The sequence below is a fragment of the Cydia pomonella genome, chromosome 4 (assembly GCF_033807575.1).
Source record: "Cydia pomonella isolate Wapato2018A chromosome 4, ilCydPomo1, whole genome shotgun sequence".
NCBI classification, from domain to species: domain Eukaryota; kingdom Metazoa; phylum Arthropoda; class Insecta; order Lepidoptera; family Tortricidae; genus Cydia; species Cydia pomonella.
The window spans coordinates 10,862,025-10,881,756 of NC_084706.1; the positions used below are offsets into that span (position 1 = coordinate 10,862,025).

Here is a 19,732-nt window from a genome sequence, read left to right on the forward strand (position 1 = left end):
TTACTGGGTTTATGTGATATTGTTACTGTTGTCGGTAGTGACCCTGCCTATGAAGCCAATGGTCTATGGTCCTGGGTTGGAATCCCGGTAAGGGCATTTCTATGTACCTATTTAAATACCTATTTGTATATCATATATCGTTGCCTGAGTACCGACAACACAAGTTTTTTTGAGCATATATACCTACTGTGGGGCTTAATCAATCTGTGTAAGGTCGTCCTATAATATTTATTTATTTGTGACATATTATAGTGAAGTGATAGGTAGTCTCAGTGGCCGGTAAAGTCTAGTAAAGCCAAATTCTTAAAATTTGTTCATTATTCAAAAATACCAAGCTGTCTGTTATTTTGCTAAATATTCTAATTCAGACTAAAAGTTGGGTGCTTGGTGGTTCCAAGCACTCCTCTCTTCTTGCTTGACATCGGGCCTTCTTCTGCGTGACTACGGCTTATCGGGTCGTATATTAAAAATATTTGCAAATTGCAATGATTTCAACGGGTCTTATCTAAAACGCAGACAGAGGCTCCTGTTGGTCTTGACTTGACCGACCTCACCTAGTCTTATCCAGTTGAAAAACACTGTAACTTCGTATGCTGAATTTTGTATGCTGAAAGTCATCCTTTGATGGTTAAACTGACAAAGCCCTGCCATTTTATTGTAAAAATGCAAATTAATACTTATATGTTTATATATTTAACGTACAATACTCTTAGTGTTTTATAATATTAGAGGAGAAATTACCCATTCATATTAGGGCTTAAAAGCTAACGATTTACTAGCTTAAAAGCTTATAATACTTTACAAGCATCAATTAGTTAATTTATGTTCTAAGCCTTTCATATAAATACATAACACAAAATGACAGATTAAGACAAAAGATTATTAGCTAATTGAGGCCTGTAGCGCGTTTATGAATATCGCCATAAATAGGTATTTACTTACCTAAAAACGATCACTAATCAGAATCACGTTTATGATCTCGCCCACATGTCTTGTACTTTATACGTCACATGTTTGACGACAATAGGTTATGTAATGTAACACTCGTGTTAGGTCTATCAAAATGATAATCATCTTTCCCACTGTGAACATTATGGTGAATCTCCGAGAGAATAAATCTTTGTTTAATACTGTAATTAAATGCTTAAAACATTGACACACGATGAAAAGTGTGACTTTTATTGATGTCTAGCGGTTTTTATAAGCAAGGTCAAGATTAGAGCGGTTTCGACTTTACAATAAGTAATGTGCATTTTAATTTAAATTTAGTTATGTAATGTTAGTAAATAACTTGTCAAAAGTTTTATTCAAAATTACAAATATACGAACGTGCTTTCTCACGGTACATATTTTTTTTACTTGAGCAACACAACGAATTTAAATGATATAGTTATTGATTACAATTAAGCAATAGACAATGCCGTTGCAGTCAATCCATCCATCGGGACCGGACAATTGCCTCTGCAACACTATTTTTACGCTAATCTTGGACTGTTGCCACCGTGCGTGCCCTCGCGCTATAAGACGCACCAAATCCTAACACAAAAAGGTCCTTGCTATTAAATATAATTTCTAATTGGCTAAATAATGCTCTACAATTACACTGCGATCTTCTACGATTCATTTTTATTTTAAACTAAATATTTGCGTTAAGTTTAGAACGCGTGATACAAATAAACGGTAGCGTTTCTCGCTGAAACTTTCTCAGTCGGTTCGATGATGGCGCGGTGAGCGTCTCACGCGTCGGTCATGGCGCGTAACAGATGGACGCTAGCTCTAATTATAGTCTGCTTACCTATCCTAGCGACAGTGATAACCGCATTCCGTGTACGCGATTTACCTAGAAGTGTCGTTGACAGTGCAGACAAGCTTACTAAACATAGTGTTAAAGATAGTGCCAAAAGTTACGAGGAACTAAAGAAAGCCGTAAGGGAGAAACAACAACTAATCAATCAAAAGGCCAGTGCGAAATCGGGTCCTGTGTTAAAAATAGTCAGTGATAGTGACCTTGATGATGATGATGATGACGACATTTTTGATATTTTCAAAAGTATTAATGTTGAAAAATCTAAAGTGAATTCTAAATTAAGTAGAACTGGAAAATCATCAGAGTCCAAGAATACAAAACATCCTACAGAAGATAAAGTGGAAACAAAAAGGGCAAATGAAAAATCAAAACTTTCCTTTGAAGATAATAAAGACGATGACGACGATGATGATGAAGATGACGATGAAACTGACTCTCAATTTGTAAAGAAAAAGCCTACACCTGTTGAATCGGCTAAAAAAGAAGATTCGAAGAAAGATAAAAAGAAAGAAGATATAAAAAACAAAGGCAAGCCACATATAAAGGTCTACTACAATGACGAGGACGACGAGGACGACGATGACGACGACGACGACGACGACGATGATGATAATGACAAAGGCTTTAAGAATAAAGTAAAAATATCTATTGAGACAAATAAAAAAGATAATATAAAGCCAAGCTTAAAGAAAATGCACTTTAAAGACAAATCAAACGTAGTTAAATCAAAGAAAGATGGCAAGAATGATGGCGATGATGACGATGACGGCGACGACGATGATGATGATGATGATGATGATAAACATTTAAAGAAGGACCTAAAATATAAGACCTCGAATTTGACACAAGAAAAAGATACCGTTGAAAAGATAGTTCTGAAAAAATATACAGATGCAAACACTTTAATAATGGATGAGAAAACGGTCACCGTAGATTCTATTAAAGAAACTAAATCTAGTGAGCCTAAACTAAAATCGGCAGAAATTAAGAAGTCGGAATCACAAAAAGAAAAACCACTACCTCAAGCTAAAAAAGAAGATATTAAACCTAAACTTGAACTCTTAAAAAAAGAGGAACACAAAGAAGAATCTAAAAAGTATAAAGAATCTGTAATAGACCCTTTCATGCCTAAATTAGCTCCAAAACCAGAAGAAGGCAAAAAAGTTCAAAAGAAATCAGAAGCAAAGAAACCTGAGACATCTAAGCATAAAAGCTCTGAAGAGGCCGTTGAAACTTCACATAAAAAAGAAAAAGATGGCAAAAAGAAATCGAAGAAGTTGGACAACGGTGAACCTAAAACGATTAATATTATTGATCAATTAACAGATATGTTGTATCGAAGAAATATGTTAGCCAGTGAATTTGAAGATTTTTACGCTTTTCTACCAACGTTCGCTCCCAATTTCTCAAGGATTCATAATCCAGAATGCAGACGGCATGGGCAAATCCTATTAAGGCAATTACGCGGGACGAAACTATGGGCTTTGAATAGTAAGTACGTAATTAAATAACTAACTTCTGCTCGAGGTTGCTGTGAAATAAATTGGATGATGAGAGTTTTACCGCAAATTTTTATACAATGCTAACATGATTTATACGTTTTAGGGCTGCATGATATATCAAAGAACTTGTAGTAAAGTCAAGCGCTTAATTTAAATGAACGTAAATATTTCTTGTGAAGTTATTGAGAAGACGTATAAATAAATGCTACATACTGCAAAAAAGTAACCTTATTTTAGGAAAGATGCGATTAAAGGTTATAATTTATAATATTACAGAGCTGTTATTGCGAGTGGCTTACACGATACTCGTATAATATAAAGTACTAGCTGTTACTCGCGACTTTGTACGCATGGATATGTTAATATGTCGGTTGCTATTGAGCATAGATCACTGTGCAGCAATAGTGCGTAGTGTAAAAAGAAATAAACAAGAAATTACGAAAAGGCGAGGGCTTCATTAACACGAGATAGTAATTAATTCCTGTACCGCCCGTGGTACACACGTAGAAAATAAATCTTTTGCCTAATTTCGTACGTACGTACATTACAGCCCTAGGTCGAAATTTAGGATTAACTGATCGCATCACCAACGTCACAGAGAAATAAGAAGTAATAGAGTGCTCACTCCATACATCAGTCTTGGTACCAAAATGCTTATTATTTTCGCAGTCAACTACAGTACAGTTTTTTTTAATAATTTTACAATGCATGACATTTGTCAGTCAATTTCAAGCCCCTTAATGAAAAAAATGTTCTCTATGTAATCCCTCTCAACCAGGCCTCGGAACCGGTTTATTTCGAAACTTCGAAATAGCAAAATATTTTTAATAATTTTATACTCTTTACGTAGGACTGGATCATGTATTAAGGTAACAACTTCGTATTATTAAATAGTCCCATTAAAAATGAAATAATAAACCAAAGAACGAAAAAGAACGTAACAATACTGGTATTTTTTGTATGAAGAAAAAGTTTTCCAAACAGCTGAAATCGATTTTATTATAATATAATGTCTTTTTATAGGTTGGAAATAGTAGGTTGTAAACTATGGTATGAAAATCCGAATGCGAGGAGACCAAACAAGACAAGTCAAATTTGCAAATTCAGTAATTATAGTGGTATTATTTTACCTACGGCTAAATACTAGGTCGATACCTACAGCCATGTTTTTTCCTTAGGACTTCGCATGTCTGAAGATAAATAATCCCCAACGAAAAACATTTAGATTGCGACATTCATGAGAAAACAAATAAACAAATATTTAAAATGGAACCTCGGGTCCTCCAACTTCGTCTCAAGGAACAGATGTTGCGCGAAACGCCTTTATAAAAATGCACCCTATATACACTAATAATGATAGCAAGCTTCGTTGGAGACTTGTGAAGTGTTATGTACTATCCGTACTCTTCTACGGCTGCAAAACTTGGACTCTGAATAAAGCGATGGAAAAGAAAACACGCATTTGAAATGTGGCTATATAGGCGCATGCTAAAAATATCCTGGACCGATAGAATTATGAATGTGGAAAGACTTCAAAGAATGAAGAAAAAGTTGGATTGGAGTAAAACCTCCATAATAGGTAACCCTCCTCCTTGGAGTAAAACCCAATAACCATACCACGGTTAGTTTCAAGGCCTGCCTTAGCTTATAAATTTGGTCACGGTCGCAGTCCTCGAATAATATACAGAGTGATACAGGAGACGTCACCAGGATTACCTTACGAATTCAGTAAATCATTTATGACGTCACATCACATTAGAATACTGACATCAAATTTAATCTGTTTGCTTTATCCTTGACAATTTTCAAACAGAATGTCAGCAAAATCTGATTCTTACTTTTGAAACAATTTACTTTATTCATAACCAAAGTACTGTCATAACAGATAAAGAGGTTTTATCTTTATTAATTAGTTCTGTTACCAGAACTGAGTATCGGCCCGATTCGAAGAATAAAATACGATAACGATAAGTTCTGGTTTAGATTAACAGAAGCAGCTCGATTCGGGCAACCAATGTCACTTTGACGTTAGAAATATCGAAGATAGATCTTATTGGGATCACATCAATTTTGACATGTCGTTTAGTTATCGATCTTTTACAGATCATTCTAAGATCTTAAACATGTCTTAATCATTCTTCGAATTGGGACGTTAGTCACGGTGAAAAAAGGAAAATATCATATTTTGGACACATAGACAGAAATTACAAATATAATATACTACAACTAATATTGGCAGGAAAAATTGATGGCAAGAGGGGAAGGGGAAGAAGGAGGTTCATCTGGCTTGACAACATTAAAAAATGGATGAACAAGAATAACGCAGCCATAGTTGGATAACGATCGGTAGCGAAGAGCTGGCCCACACCAGCCACACACACCGTCTCCCAAATGACGGCCAATTGACCTCCTCACCGGTCTGCGAAGAGCGACCGGCGACAGCCGCTACAGCCGAAAGGCGGAAGCGGCCCCTCAAACCCCCCTGACGGGGGGTATCGAACGACGTCCAGTCCAGTAACGCAGCCATACTGGCAAGAATGACCAAGAGTAGGAGAGAAATGGCAAAGGTGGTCGCCGACGTCCGTTAGGGCATGGCAAATAAAGGAGAAGACGAAGCTGGAGGACCCGCACGAAATCGCTTTTTCATACAAAAGTAGTCCTCTTTTCTTCTCTGGATATTAAGCTTATTGAAAATAGTTTGACACAATAGCAACCATGCCCGCTACGTTTGATTTTTTGATTATTTAATTATTATAAGAGTTGAAAGCATTTAAAAATATGTATGAAATATGTTATTCGCTCCTTATTTTTATAATAATCTAAAATCGAAAAAAGCTAAACGTAGAGGCAGAGCAATGATTTATATACATCAAATCATGTAAAAATAGTTTGCAGAATGTCAATATTCAAAGAAGAAAATGGGGACTACGTTTGTATGGAGAAACGGCCATCCTCTTTCCTCTTAAAGTATGAAAATCAGCGGGATTGCCTTTTTAATTTATTACTTGTTCGTTATAAAACTGACATTATTCATACTGCCAACATAATTAAACTAAATAATAAAATAAGTAAAACACTAAATAATAAAACACTAAATAATAAAATGAGTAAAATAAGCAATTTTTATTTTACATTTCACTTTATTTAACTACTACGTGAATAATGCCAAATAACTTTAAAAGCCCATTTAATGTCGTAAAAACCTTTAAGTGTGGCAGTATAAAATTCTGCCTTTGCAAGTTCAAGGTTAAAAAAAAACCTTTTCAGTACATATGGTGCTACTTTTCTGCACTAGTGCGTAAATTAGCACATTATGTAACTATGTCGAAAATTTAAAAGGTCATATGTTCTGAAAGACGTTGTACTCATGTCGATTTAAAACACTCCCTTCGGTCGCGTTTTAATTTATCGCCACTCGTTACGAATTTCCTATTTTTCGCACTTGTATCGTAAATAACTATTTAGGTGTATTCCTTTTGGTACCCGCCTTATGAAATCATTGCAAATACAATAAAAAAATGATCCAACGCGAATTAAAACAATTTATCAAATGATCCAATGATGGCGGAGAAATAAAGGATCTTTTTTCATTTGTTTTCACCTAGTTGCTGATGGGACGGGGACACAAAGGAGTGCACCACTTTTCTGCACTGGAGCAGAAACGTATCTCTTTCTGCGCACTTTATATATCAACTATGACTCACTTTCAGAGTATGAGATATGAAAAATATTATCAATCCCCCTTTAACTCCCTTAAGGACTGAATATTCAGAAACGCTGAAATCTGTTTTCTTATTTTCTGATATTATGATTTTCTAAGAAATTAAAAGTCTATTGGCCCCGCCCCGCATTTCGCACCTTTTGGTGTGAGCTACATTTGTTTATTAGGATGACCAACAGAAGATACCATTCACATACTATAATTTACATACTAAAATACCACATTTATAATTGATCCCCCACTTAAAAGCAACCACAGCATGCGTTATTATTTTAATTTAAACATTATGTTAAGACTCAGAATAAGAGCTTGATATAAATATTATTTATATTTATATAAACATTCATAGACAGACAGACATGCACTGAGACTGATATCAAATCAAGGACATATAAAAAAATTGGGGACGACTCCAGAGTATACAAGTTGCTAACGTTTCTTCGGCATGCCTGCATAGTACATTACAACGGCTATTTATTTATAGTGGCACTGTTTCGACGGTTTCGGCAACAGATGTTGCGCGGGGAAAAATCATAAATAACCATACCACGGTTAGTTTCAAGGCCTGCCTTAGCTTATAAATTTGGTCACGATCGCAGTCCTCGAATAATATACAGAGTGATACAGGAGATGTCACCAGTAGAATTCAGTAAATCATTTATGACATCACATCACATTAGAATACTGACATCAAATTTAATCTGTTTGCTTTATCCTTGACAATTTTCAAACAGAATGTCAGCAAAATCTGATTCTTACTTTTGAAACAATTTACTTTATTCATAACCAAAGTACTGTCATAACAGATAAAGAGGTTTTATCTTTATTAATTAGTTCTGTTACCAGAACTGACTATCGGCCCGATTCGAAGAATGAGATAATTTAACGATAAGTTCTGGTTTAGATATGCTCTCATTTAGATATCGTTTGTTTTTCGTATAATGACAGAAGCAGCTCGATTCAGGCAACCAATGGCACTTTGACGTTAGAAACATCGTAGATAGATGTTATTGGGATCATAGCGGAATCGAAATAAACGTCAATTTTGACATGTCGTTTAGTTATCGATCTTTTAAAGATCTTTCCAAGATTTAAAACGTGTCTTAATCATTCTTCGAATCAGGCCGTATGATTGTGGAGGTTTGAAATCTTACTAACCAAAAAGTAAACAAAAAGGAAAATATGTGGTTGTGTTGTGTCACCTAAATACGATTCTGAAAGATCTGTGTGTGAAGGGTTAATCCTGCTCACGTCTTATGATTCAGCCTGTATGAAAAGTTAATGTTGGCCATTAAGTAGGTAGGTACTTATTTCTGTGTATATTTCTTTGATATGGCTTAATAGTTTATTTAGCTTATTGGATTTTACAGATAGACTTTATAACAATGATTGTATTCAATTCATTTTTGTATTTAATGCATTCAAATTATTTTTCACCAACATTTTCAGTCACCTCTTGAACAATGAGGATATGTATGTTCTTGTATTTATAAAATTGATTTTTTTTTCAAGAAAACTAAAACAAATATTCGCTGCTAAACAACAATCAAATATAACAAGAGCAATTCCCTAATATTATAAAAATCACGTACGATGCGATGGTTTATTTGTAGACTGCCCTCGCTAATATTCAAGTCCATTTACGAGAATGCTAGCTTTGCTCTTGCAGCATGTGTCGTCACTTGTTTTTTGCATGCGACATTTTTGTTTCAAGGTAGACGATAGACTACTCTAGATTAGTGTACTCAGAGTACTCTGATATTATAAAGCCTTTATTTTCGTTGAGATACGTACTACTTATTGTAAACTTTACTTGAAAAATAGTCATCTATATATCATAGAAGTGCGAATAAAAAATAAATGAACGCGAAAAGTGAAACCAACAAAATGTGCGTCTATTAATCCTCCTTCATTAACTTTGTTTTTCGGATTGAATTTATAAATATGCTAAACAAAAGCCAAAATACGTCGGCTTGATTGATTAAATATTATTATTTAATTTGAACACAGATTTATTACAGACGGTATTTTACACCACCAAAGCCCAAACCCTACTAGGAGATACTTAATCACCACAAAAGAGTTTATTTATTGATACGAGGTAAAACAGATTTCCGTACATAGAGTGGCTATGCGCTTTTGCCGCTCAGTATACAGCTACAAAAGTACATGACCATTCATAATGTGTCCATGGAATTTTGTAGCTCGCTGTACATTATTTGATTTAAGCTTTCAATTTCATATCATTTTACTTTTAAGTCCCACCGACGGTTTTGTCTATCGATGCGATGATTCAATTATTAAAAAAAAATAAAGATCTGAAACACCTCAAGAAAAGTCTTGGCACCATTAAAACATCTTACACTTCATAAAAAATAATACAGATGTCCACATGTCAGTGTTTTAAAAGCTCATTCACCTTTACAAGCTGTGACCTTGTGTTAGCTAGGTTATGTATTATGTATATTAGTGCCTAGGTAGGTATTACTACTTATGAAGTATAATTAGCGATGTTTTACGTCACAATGGAACTGTGCTAATCTTAAAAGCCTTTTGGGCATTGAATGACGAAAGTTCCATTTTAGCTTTACAGCAAATAGTTACACAAACTCAACACCTTTGCGTGTTATAGCTCCCAGAGGACCGAAAACTAAGTATAAGTAGTGGCATGTGTTTTCAAGCACAAAACTTCACAACTAGACTTTATGATTTAATACATAAGGTTTACATTAGTAACTAACTCAACGGAAATAAAAGCTTTATAGTGTCAGAGCAGATTGGTATAATTGGAATAGTCTATCTTCTAACAAAAATGTGGCATGCAAAAAACAAGTGACGATGCATGCTGCCTTAGAGGAAAACTAGCATCGTGTAAAGCAACGGGCAGTCCATAATTTGAATGAACATCAAGTGAATTTTTAAAATGTTCGGAGATTACTGATTTTAGTCTTTATACTCTGTAAGTGTACTAACTAGCATTTATAATTCCAGTGCTAGACGCGTCAGCAAAGATTCCCTCGGGTATCCTTCAAGGCAACGGCATTCAACTGGGCGACTTCGACCAGTGCCTGGGAAGTCGGGCACGCGTCCAACTGGAGACCGGAAGCGTGGTGAAGGTCCAGGGGAAGTACTGCTTGGCTCGGCTGGACGTGAAGGCAGAGCATCAAGATCTGGAGGTGCCGGTGCATCTGGCTCAGGCCAAAAGCCTGATCAGGAGCCGGATAGATGATGTGAGTTTTAGTATTATGTTGGAGGTTGATTAGTCGACGTACATAAATAAACTAGTTGCTCTGTGAGCTGTAGACTTCGAGATTATAAGATCGATAAGCTTAAAACATGTAAATACGAAAAAAATACTTACTCAGTCATTTTCACAGCGTACTCACAATAGTCTTAAGTGCCAAAGACTCCAATGGCACTTAAGTTCTTTATACCAATTTCCACCATTTTGATAATTTTCAACAAAAACGTAACGACAGTAATATTATATATAGCTAATGAACTTGCTTTCAAAGATTCAGTTGAGAATTGCGACCTGTAGAGGAGAACCGTCCGAACGTACATAAGAAAATTGCCCAAGTCAAAACGTGGACCTTCGCTACCGCTTCGGCCAATAAATAAATAAATATTTGGGGACAATGCTCGTCGTACTATGGGTACTAGGCGACGATATATGTAGATACGTGTATAGATAAATACATACTTATATATACCCCGTTTCATTTACCATGGCGGGATTCCACTTGAAACTGCACAAAGAGAGCTTAATGATGGTCTATTGTTTAACAATTGCTTTAGGAGCTCAGCCGGCCTAGCTCAAAAGCTAAAATAGAACCCTTATAGGATTACGTGTGGCTGTCTGTCAATCCATCTGTTACAACCGATTTGCTCCGAAACTACTGTACCGATTGAATTGCAATTTGGCATAAATACTTTCAACATTTTTCATGTCCACAATATTACATTTTAAAATCATTCAATGCCATTTTCGTAAATAACGTCCCAAAAAACCATAAAACGACACCCATATTTAAGTAAGCTACCAACACGCATTTCGACCCCATCGCACCCCAACAAGGGATTTGTATTTCAAGTCCACTTCGTTAGATTTTACAATCGTTGTTTTTTTCGTAATTAGCGACCTGATAAACCATAGAAATAATACCCATGTTGCTTTTCCCGTAGACTTTGTCACCATATTTCCCCCTTTTAGGGGTTGAATTCTCAAAAAACCTGAAACACTTGTTTACTCATTTATCGTTAGGAATACTCTTGTAAAGTTTCGAATAAAATATTCTTACTAATCTTGTTTCCCCATACTAACTTTGGACCCCCATTTCACCCCCTTAGGGGGTGAATTTTGAAAAATGTTTTCTTGTAAAGAACCTACGTGCCAAATTTGGAATCTCTAAAACCAGCGGTTTAGGCTGTGCGTTGATATGTCAGTCAATCAGTTTCTTCTTTTATATATTTAAGAAGATAGATAGGTAGTGACACTACCCACTAGGCCAGACCGGTCGTCATGTGTCATACAATTTAATATGAAATGACGATCTAGTACAAAAGTTTAATGGACAAGGGTCCTGTCCTGCATTCCAATGTGACAGTATTTTTCGATTCAATACATTATTTATACAGGCAGCATAGATGCATAATACGCTCTGCGCCTGTGTTGCGGATTTGTGGTAAAAAAAAACTTACTGTAAATGAATTATTATGTACTTGGACGTACCTCATTGCTAATAGAAGAAGAAATAAATCTCTTTTACAATTGAGGGCTAAGGTAATTTAAAAAGATAAAAGATTTTCTGAAATAAGTCTTAATGATTAGATTTGACCAGACCTCAGGTGCTGTTAGCGAGCCATGGTGATTAATTAACTCTTAAACAGGCCTGACACTTTTGATACTTTTGAATATTGATTACGGTAGATCCCAGCGCTAATAGAAAGTAATTTCTTATAACTAATAATTCTTTAAAAAAACTCTGTGGTCGATCTATACCTACTGCCCATTAGGTACCAGTGACTCTTCTGTGGTACGTAGGTATGTGGCTGGTACTCTACTAGCCATACATAGAAGTTTTAAGGGTTAGTTAGGTCTTTACTACATGTAACCGTTGACATAATAAAACCACAATAACAGTTATGAAATATAGACATTTATTAGTTTTTATATTACGAAATAGTAAAATAAGGTCCGAAATTAAAATTTACTTATATTGTGCTAGTTTTGCCGTTAAAAAAACGGTTCATTCATCGTAATAGTCTAAACCTTAAATGTCATGTAAATACCCTGCAGAGCAGTGACAGGTACTGACCACTTGGGTTGATCCTAAACGGACAGAGATTCATATTCGAACCACAAACGTTTAGAGCGTATATTGTTCTAAAAACAATAACTGTGATTAATTGTGACATGCTACACATACATTATTTTGTATGTTATGTAACCAACAAATTAGAACACATAGCACTTGGCGTATTTTTTTCGGTATAACAGCAATTTTAGCGAGAGAAATGCGCACAAAAATGACCAAATTGTGTCAGTTTGTACTTGACAACTAAAACGTCTCAGAGAAATTTGTTTCGACACATTTCCTTTATCTTCGTTCTTAAATCGGTCACTTTATAGACTGCTCACCAAAAAAAGAAAAAAACATTTGCTATGTGGTCGCTATGAAATCACCGCCTGTTTAAGTAGTAAGTAGTATTTGTTAGGGAAAGTGGGCGGATAAGCTACGGCGTTGCGATTAATTGGCGTGTCAGTTACTTCGGTTTTCATTTTTGCGGTTGAAATAAAATCATGCATTATAGATACTAAGCCTTATCATAATTCGTTCAGCCAGGTCACTTCGTGCCGCGTTTTTCAACGTTGAGCTGGGGGGTTTGCGTGCCCTCGCCCTGCAACTCCGAGGATGCCGAGGTTGTTATCAAGGACTCGGTCAAGCACTACCAGCACACCAGCGGTTTGGTCATCAGGGTCAAGATCGATGAGAGGGACTGTCATATCCACGAGTCATCATGGGATGAGTGGTTTGAACTTCCGACAGTTCTGACGTTGTAAGTTTTTATTAAGTCAACATATTTAACTAGGCGATTAAAGTTAACCGCCCGTCGGCAGGGTGTTCATCCTCACACCTTAGAACCTAAATGGTCGCGTACTGTGCGGTTCAAGAGGAATTTCCTCCCGCGGACGCTCCGGCTGTGGAATGAGCTCCCTTCCGAGGTTTTCCCGAGGGTCTACAGTATGGGGTTCTTCAAAAAAGGAGTGTACAGGTTTTTAAAGGGTCGGCAACGCGCATGTAACACCTCTGGAGTTGCAGGCGTCCATAGGCTGCGGTGACTGCTTACCATCAGACGGGCCGTATGCTTGTTTGCCACCGTCGTGGTATTAAAAAAAAAGTTACTCTATAAGTATCGTTCAAAAATTTTAAAAATTGTTCGCAAAGGCGTGTTTAGTACAAAATTAATTACGATTCGGGATAAAGTTTTCGCTGGGGATTATTAGCAAATTTATTACTTAGCGGCAGTCAGTGTGTCACTGTTAGCATGTTAAAGTACTTATAAGGGACCACTGAGTTATTTATTTGGGTAGGTATTCGGCGGTTGCCAATTGTTACAATGTTTACACTATTGTATATAATTACTTAAAATTCATTTAAAGTAGGAATTAGCTTTTCTAAGCTTCTAAAAGATCCAGCTTTTGTTTTGTGGTTTAGTAATCAAATGTTTTCATACATGATTTGCCATAGTACATTATGATACAAGTGTGCTAAGTTGGTCATTACACACGAGGCGATATACCCATGCACACGCGTTTCATACGACGTTTTTCAACACACTTGCGAGGAAAAACAAACCGTATAAATTTGGTTTTTTTTTTTTTTGTCAAAACAGTAAAAGTACAATTTTTCGAATGGTGGCTTACAATTTTAACATCTGATAATTGCACCAAAGCGTCCTGGGCTTGTAGGCACTTATTCGCCAGTTTATTGAAGTAAGCTACCAACACGTTTTTCATTGAATAAAATTTTCTTATGCCGCCAATTATTTTTCACCCGATTTTAATGGTAAAAGGCTATCGTTCTCGGCTCTTGACTCTATTATAGTATTACTGGCAGCGTCAATTTTATGTGTTCTTCATTTTCAATGCTTGAAAATGACATTTTCGTCAATACATAAACTAAAACATGCAAAACTATTCCAATTTAATGACAAATACAGAAAATGGCTGGCGCGTTATTTTTTTAACGCACGATTCCAATGCGCGCGCAAGGCAAAGGCACGAAGGAAATCGACAAACCCCGTTAAAAGCCAATTAAAAAAATGTAAAAAGATAATATTTTCGTATTTCTATTCCACGGATGGAGATCAAATTGATAAAATGTTATGTTTATTCATTAATGTAATATACGAGATAATTTAATCTATAAATAATGTTTGGTGCGATAAAATCTCTTTGTACTAACATTTGAAACCTAATAGTTGGTTAAAAAAAATGTATTACGTACTCGACCAAATTAAGTAGGCTCCGTTTCCATGCATATTATTAACAATCAGTTACCTTCTTAACGCAGTCGGATAATATAATGAAAAAGCACGAGTGTTATAATATACTGAAAAAGCACGCTTGTGTAATATTTAGGATTATGAGCCAAAAATCAGTGGAATAAAAACGTCGTTTTGAGCAAGTGTGTTGAAATTATGTATTACACGGAATCCGGAAACCGCATGATATATAGCTTACATTACGGTGACGATTTATAAATGTTTGATATTTTATGCGTCACACGAATGCTGCTTCACAGGTCGTTCTACGCCGTCATCGTTCTCTTGGTACTCGTGGCCACCGTCCAGGACTATCTGTCTAGTGGAAACTCTGAGGAGCTGCCAAGCGAAGATACAGACGACAAGGCCGAGTGTGACCAGGCTGAAGAAGGAGAAAAAGAAAGAGACGATGCACCTAAATGTACAGGTAAGTGTTTGTTCAACTTTGGGGAATCTATTCTGTCACAACTTCACATATTATGTGTTATTCTCATATCCTGCACCTCAATTATTTTCCGTTTGGCCCATGAATTCACTAGTAAGGGCGAATCATCTTTTCAGCCCAATTAAATGCGGCGAAAATCCATAGACTGATTTAAAATTTGACCTAAACATACATACGAACATGTGTCATCAAAACAAGGAATGTCGAAATAGTCCAATGCTATCCTAGGTCAAGTTTACACTTCAAAAATCTATTGACAGAAAACAATAAGACTTGACCCTTCGATAGTTGCAACAGCCCAAACAGTACACATACGCATAGGTAATTTATGCTAATGAAAGTAATGAACACATTGTACTGTGCATTAAATTAGATGGCGAATCCGACGCTACACGAGAAACGTAACTTTAAAATTAAATAACTGATAACTTGAGAATTTCAATGAAACAAGCCAAAAAGCCAAGCAAAAATTTGAAGTAACTGTTTCAAACATTTTATAAATGGACAAAACACAAGTGCTGGACATTGATGTGCACGTACCAGCTATAAGCTGCCGCTGCATTCATAAATAATAATAATAAAAATTCCGAAAGTTAGTGTATTTAGAACTATTTTAACATGGTGTTGCGTGACTTAATAGGTCACGCAACACCATGTAGACGATGGTTGAAAGTGTAGCGTGATCGTAGTGATAATAAACAGGGAACCCAAAGTGGTGTTAACAATACATATCTTTTTTTATCTTCAGATAGTTTCCTCAGTTCCTTCTCCCTGTACAACACGCTGAAGAAGCTCACCGCGCCAGGCTCCAACGACGAGATATCCTGCATTCACGGTGTCAGGGGGCTGGCAACTATCGCCCTGCTGATCGCCCACAAGTTTTTGCCGGTCGCCGTTACGCCCTACAACAATCGGTTGAAGATTACTGAGGTATGTAAAATAAAATTGTGATGTGAACTAAGTACCAAACAAAACTTAGTTAAATCTTCATCTGGAATTAGTTGTGTGCTGTTTACAAAGTCAAATTTAATAAATAGCATGGCATTGACAACTATATCTGAACGAATAATAAATAGACGGGATTAAAAAAACGTCAAAGTTAATTACATAATGCGTCTGCAAAGTTGCAAACCTTATCTGATTTAGGTAAGCTTTTACCTATAGGTAATTATTTAAGAGCCACGCATTAAATTGTTCACCGTATGCTCGTCTCGTATTCACACTCTAAATCCAGAATAAATAGAAACTAGTTTTCCAATTCAAAATTGCATATTTGTAGTTGAGTATCGTAATTTCCAAAGAGCCTATTTTGTAGGGTTCCGTAGCCAAAATAGCAAAGACTGGACCCTTATTGTTTCGTCTTATCCGCCTGTATATCTCAAAAACATTTGTATGAATTTATGAACATAAGTGTAGAGGTATTAATTTTTGTAAGCCGCTACAATGGCCGCTACTAAGTTTACAAGTTTAAATTTAAAAATATGTAATATATATTTAAATATATTATATTGGACATGTAACTAAAAGTAGAATCGACATTTGGCACATTATTCGATAGGTCTTTAAAAATAATAATAAGGTTACAGATTTTTTCAATCAGTAATACCTTTTGGAAATAATCGCTCCGATGGTCAAAATATTGCACCTAAGTTCCAAATTTTGTTGATTATGATATTTATAATGTATGATGTGTCATTTTGGGAAGGGAAAAGTGATTAATTTGATTATTTATTATTTACTAGTCTGAGTCATATTTATTGGGTACCTATTTGTTTGTTACAATCGTAAATTCGCTTAATTTCAAGGCATACATCTGAAAATAATAATTTAATGTACATAGTCTATAATTGTTAGCAATAACTTGCTAAAGCTGAATATAGCTGAATTTCAAATGCTGTGCAATTAATTATTAAACTACTGCCCGGCTCGGGTCAATATAAAACTTGATGAGAGCGATGTACCGAGATTAATATCTAAAGGTATGGATCGGATTCAGACTATACCAACATTACTGCAGCCCAATTGCAGCACGACATTACTGCTGCAAATGTTAAAATCGATGTTGCTGTCTGAATTATTATTACTTGCTTGTATGGAGTTATGTATCTTCTAATCTGCAGTTCTGATCTGACCTCACTCGCACTTCCGAGCGTGCTCCAACTAAAGAATTGGGATCATTGAATCCCCGATGTCGCACCTAATACGCTTGGCAAGTTGCCAAGCTTGTTCTAGCGTATGACGCATAGGCGGCACATTTTTAATTGCTATGCCATTGTAAATATACGATGGCATTGTATTGTAATTATTAATTGTAATGGTTTATTGTCTCGCATACATAAATACCTTACTATGATATCTGCTCGTCTTGTTTTGTAAAAAGCATGTATCTAATTGATCCTATATTGGCAGGTAACTATGCAAGTAAACGAATGCACTGCACGGGCGTAAAGGAAATGCGAACTTGTGGGACAACTTATTTTCAACTTTCCTTTAGGTACTTATATATTATGTTTGATTGATTACGATTAGGTACTTGTACTATTGTTCATTAGGAGATACTCGTACTTACTTATTTTATTCCCGTACGTTGTTTTGGCTTGAATGATAAAATTGTTGACATAAGATTGATTATTATTTTTAGGACATGTTTTCAATAGTATCCATTTTATATTATTATTATTATTATGTAAATATTGATGACGATCATAATATAAATTCATGTAGATTAGTTTAGCAAATTTTTTAGTGTAATTTTATATTATGAGTACTTATAAATATATAAATCTAAATCTATTGTTCCGTGTTTAAGCACTACATTCATGGAGCTCTCTCTTCGGCCTTCGTTATTTAGAATGCTTAAGACACGTTTAAGATCTTGGATAGATCTTTTAAAGATCGATAGCTAAACGACATATCAAAATTGACGTTTATTTCTAACGTCAAAGTGACATTGGTTGCCCGAATCGAGCTGCGTCTGTCAATAATACGACATACAAACGATATCTAAATGAGAACTTATCATTATCGTATCTCATTCTTCGAATCGGGCCGATAATTGGGGAAGTTGCGGGAAGGGCGCTCCGAGCTTTCAGCCCTACGCTTACTCATAAAACTTAGCAAACCTTTGTAACATTTGGTCTCTTTGTAACAAACACTAAGGTCAAAATGGGACAAACGATTATCAACGGCTTATTAGAGTTAAGATACGTCACTACACCTTATAAAACAGTCCCCCGCTGCGTCTGTCTGTTTGTAAAATTGTATGTTCGCGATAAACTCAAAAACTAATGATCGCATTTTCATGCGGTTTTCAGCTGTCAATAGACTATGCTATGATTCGTGAGGAAGGTGTACGTGTATAATTTATTAAGGTTTTGTGTAGCCCGTGCGAACCCGAGACGGGTAGCTAGTTTATGAATAACGTCACTTAATGTATGTCATACTCACTATGATGGTGCCACGGCACGGTAAAGTACAAATGGAACTAGGCTGCAACTAGGTAGTTTTTTGATTACTCACTTACTATTTACCCAAAATTCATTGACTGTAGAAGAAAAAACAGTAAGATCGGAAGAAGATGGCGCTGTACTGTGCCGTTTTGTTAACTTTTGACAAACAGAGTTGCCGCATATTATAATTTATAATGTACTACATTAGTCACAAGAATGATTAAGACACGTTTAAGATCTTTCCAAGATCGATAGCTAAACGATGTGTCAAACTTGACGTTTATTTCGATTCCGCTGTGATCCCAATAAGATCTATCTGCGATATTTCTAGCGACAAAGTGACATTGGTTCCTCGAATATAAACGATATCTAAATGAGAACTTATCTAAACCAGAACTTATCATTATCGTATCTCATTCTTCGAATCGGGCCGTAAGTAATATTTGCTTTCCAAATTCGAAACACGAATTTGTTTATTTACATAATCCATTACTGTACTTATTACAATCAATGAATGTTTGTATAACATAGATTTGACTAATAAATTAACTTATTTGTTTATACAGATGCGTTTAGTATTTATTTTATTATATTCCGGTTCTATTTCCATTTATTGGCTTTCGAATCTATTACAGACTAATTAATTAATTATAGTCAGGTATAAGTAAAATTCTAACTTGCCTATGGACATACGACTTGGTAAAGGATAGTTGTCATAACATAGCTAATGAGACATTTCAGGCGCTATCACTATTTATTTTTTCATTATTATTACCTATTTGTTTTTTATTTTATATAAGTCATATATGTATAGTTAAAAACTTCTGTAAAGCCCCCCTTGATAAATTAGTTGATATTATCAACTAGTAGAGCACTTATATATTTATACGGAATATATTTATGACAAGATGGACAGGGTTAATCAAACTTAGAAGGATAAGTAAATAAAAAACAAAAACAAAATATATTTATTGGACTGCATTTCCGCATAATGTTTATCATGATACCCAATATGGTCTATTTTTTATATTATCCTAATGATAGCACTCGTTTTATCCGGAAGTGATTGTCCAACTCAAATAGGACCACCGTCACGGCTATATCTAATTGTTTCGTCGACATCAAACAGTTGGTGACAGCCAAAGTGGCCAAATAGGTATATTTGAAAACATCTTAGTTGCCACCATCTACAGTGAGTTTTTGATGTAAATGTGTCGTAATATTTTTGCGATTTTACTTTTAAGATACGCAACGCCTTGC

At 35.5% G+C, this 19,732-nt stretch overlaps 1 protein-coding gene across 1 annotated transcript in view; it reads left to right on the forward strand.

Annotated features, from left to right (window-relative positions):
• Nucleotides 1-1,693: 1,693 nt before the first annotated feature.
• Nucleotides 1,694-19,732, forward strand: part of LOC133517072 (uncharacterized) — a 35,631-nt gene continuing 17,592 nt past the window's right edge. Inside the window, exons 1-5 of the mRNA XM_061850216.1 lie at nucleotides 1,694-3,298; nucleotides 10,022-10,260; nucleotides 12,873-13,090; nucleotides 14,839-15,005; nucleotides 15,772-15,953. Coding sequence (XP_061706200.1) covers nucleotides 1,750-3,298; nucleotides 10,022-10,260; nucleotides 12,873-13,090; nucleotides 14,839-15,005; nucleotides 15,772-15,953 — 2,355 coding nt within the window. The 5' untranslated portion in view covers nucleotides 1,694-1,749. The remainder of the gene's footprint in view (nucleotides 3,299-10,021; nucleotides 10,261-12,872; nucleotides 13,091-14,838; nucleotides 15,006-15,771; nucleotides 15,954-19,732) is intronic.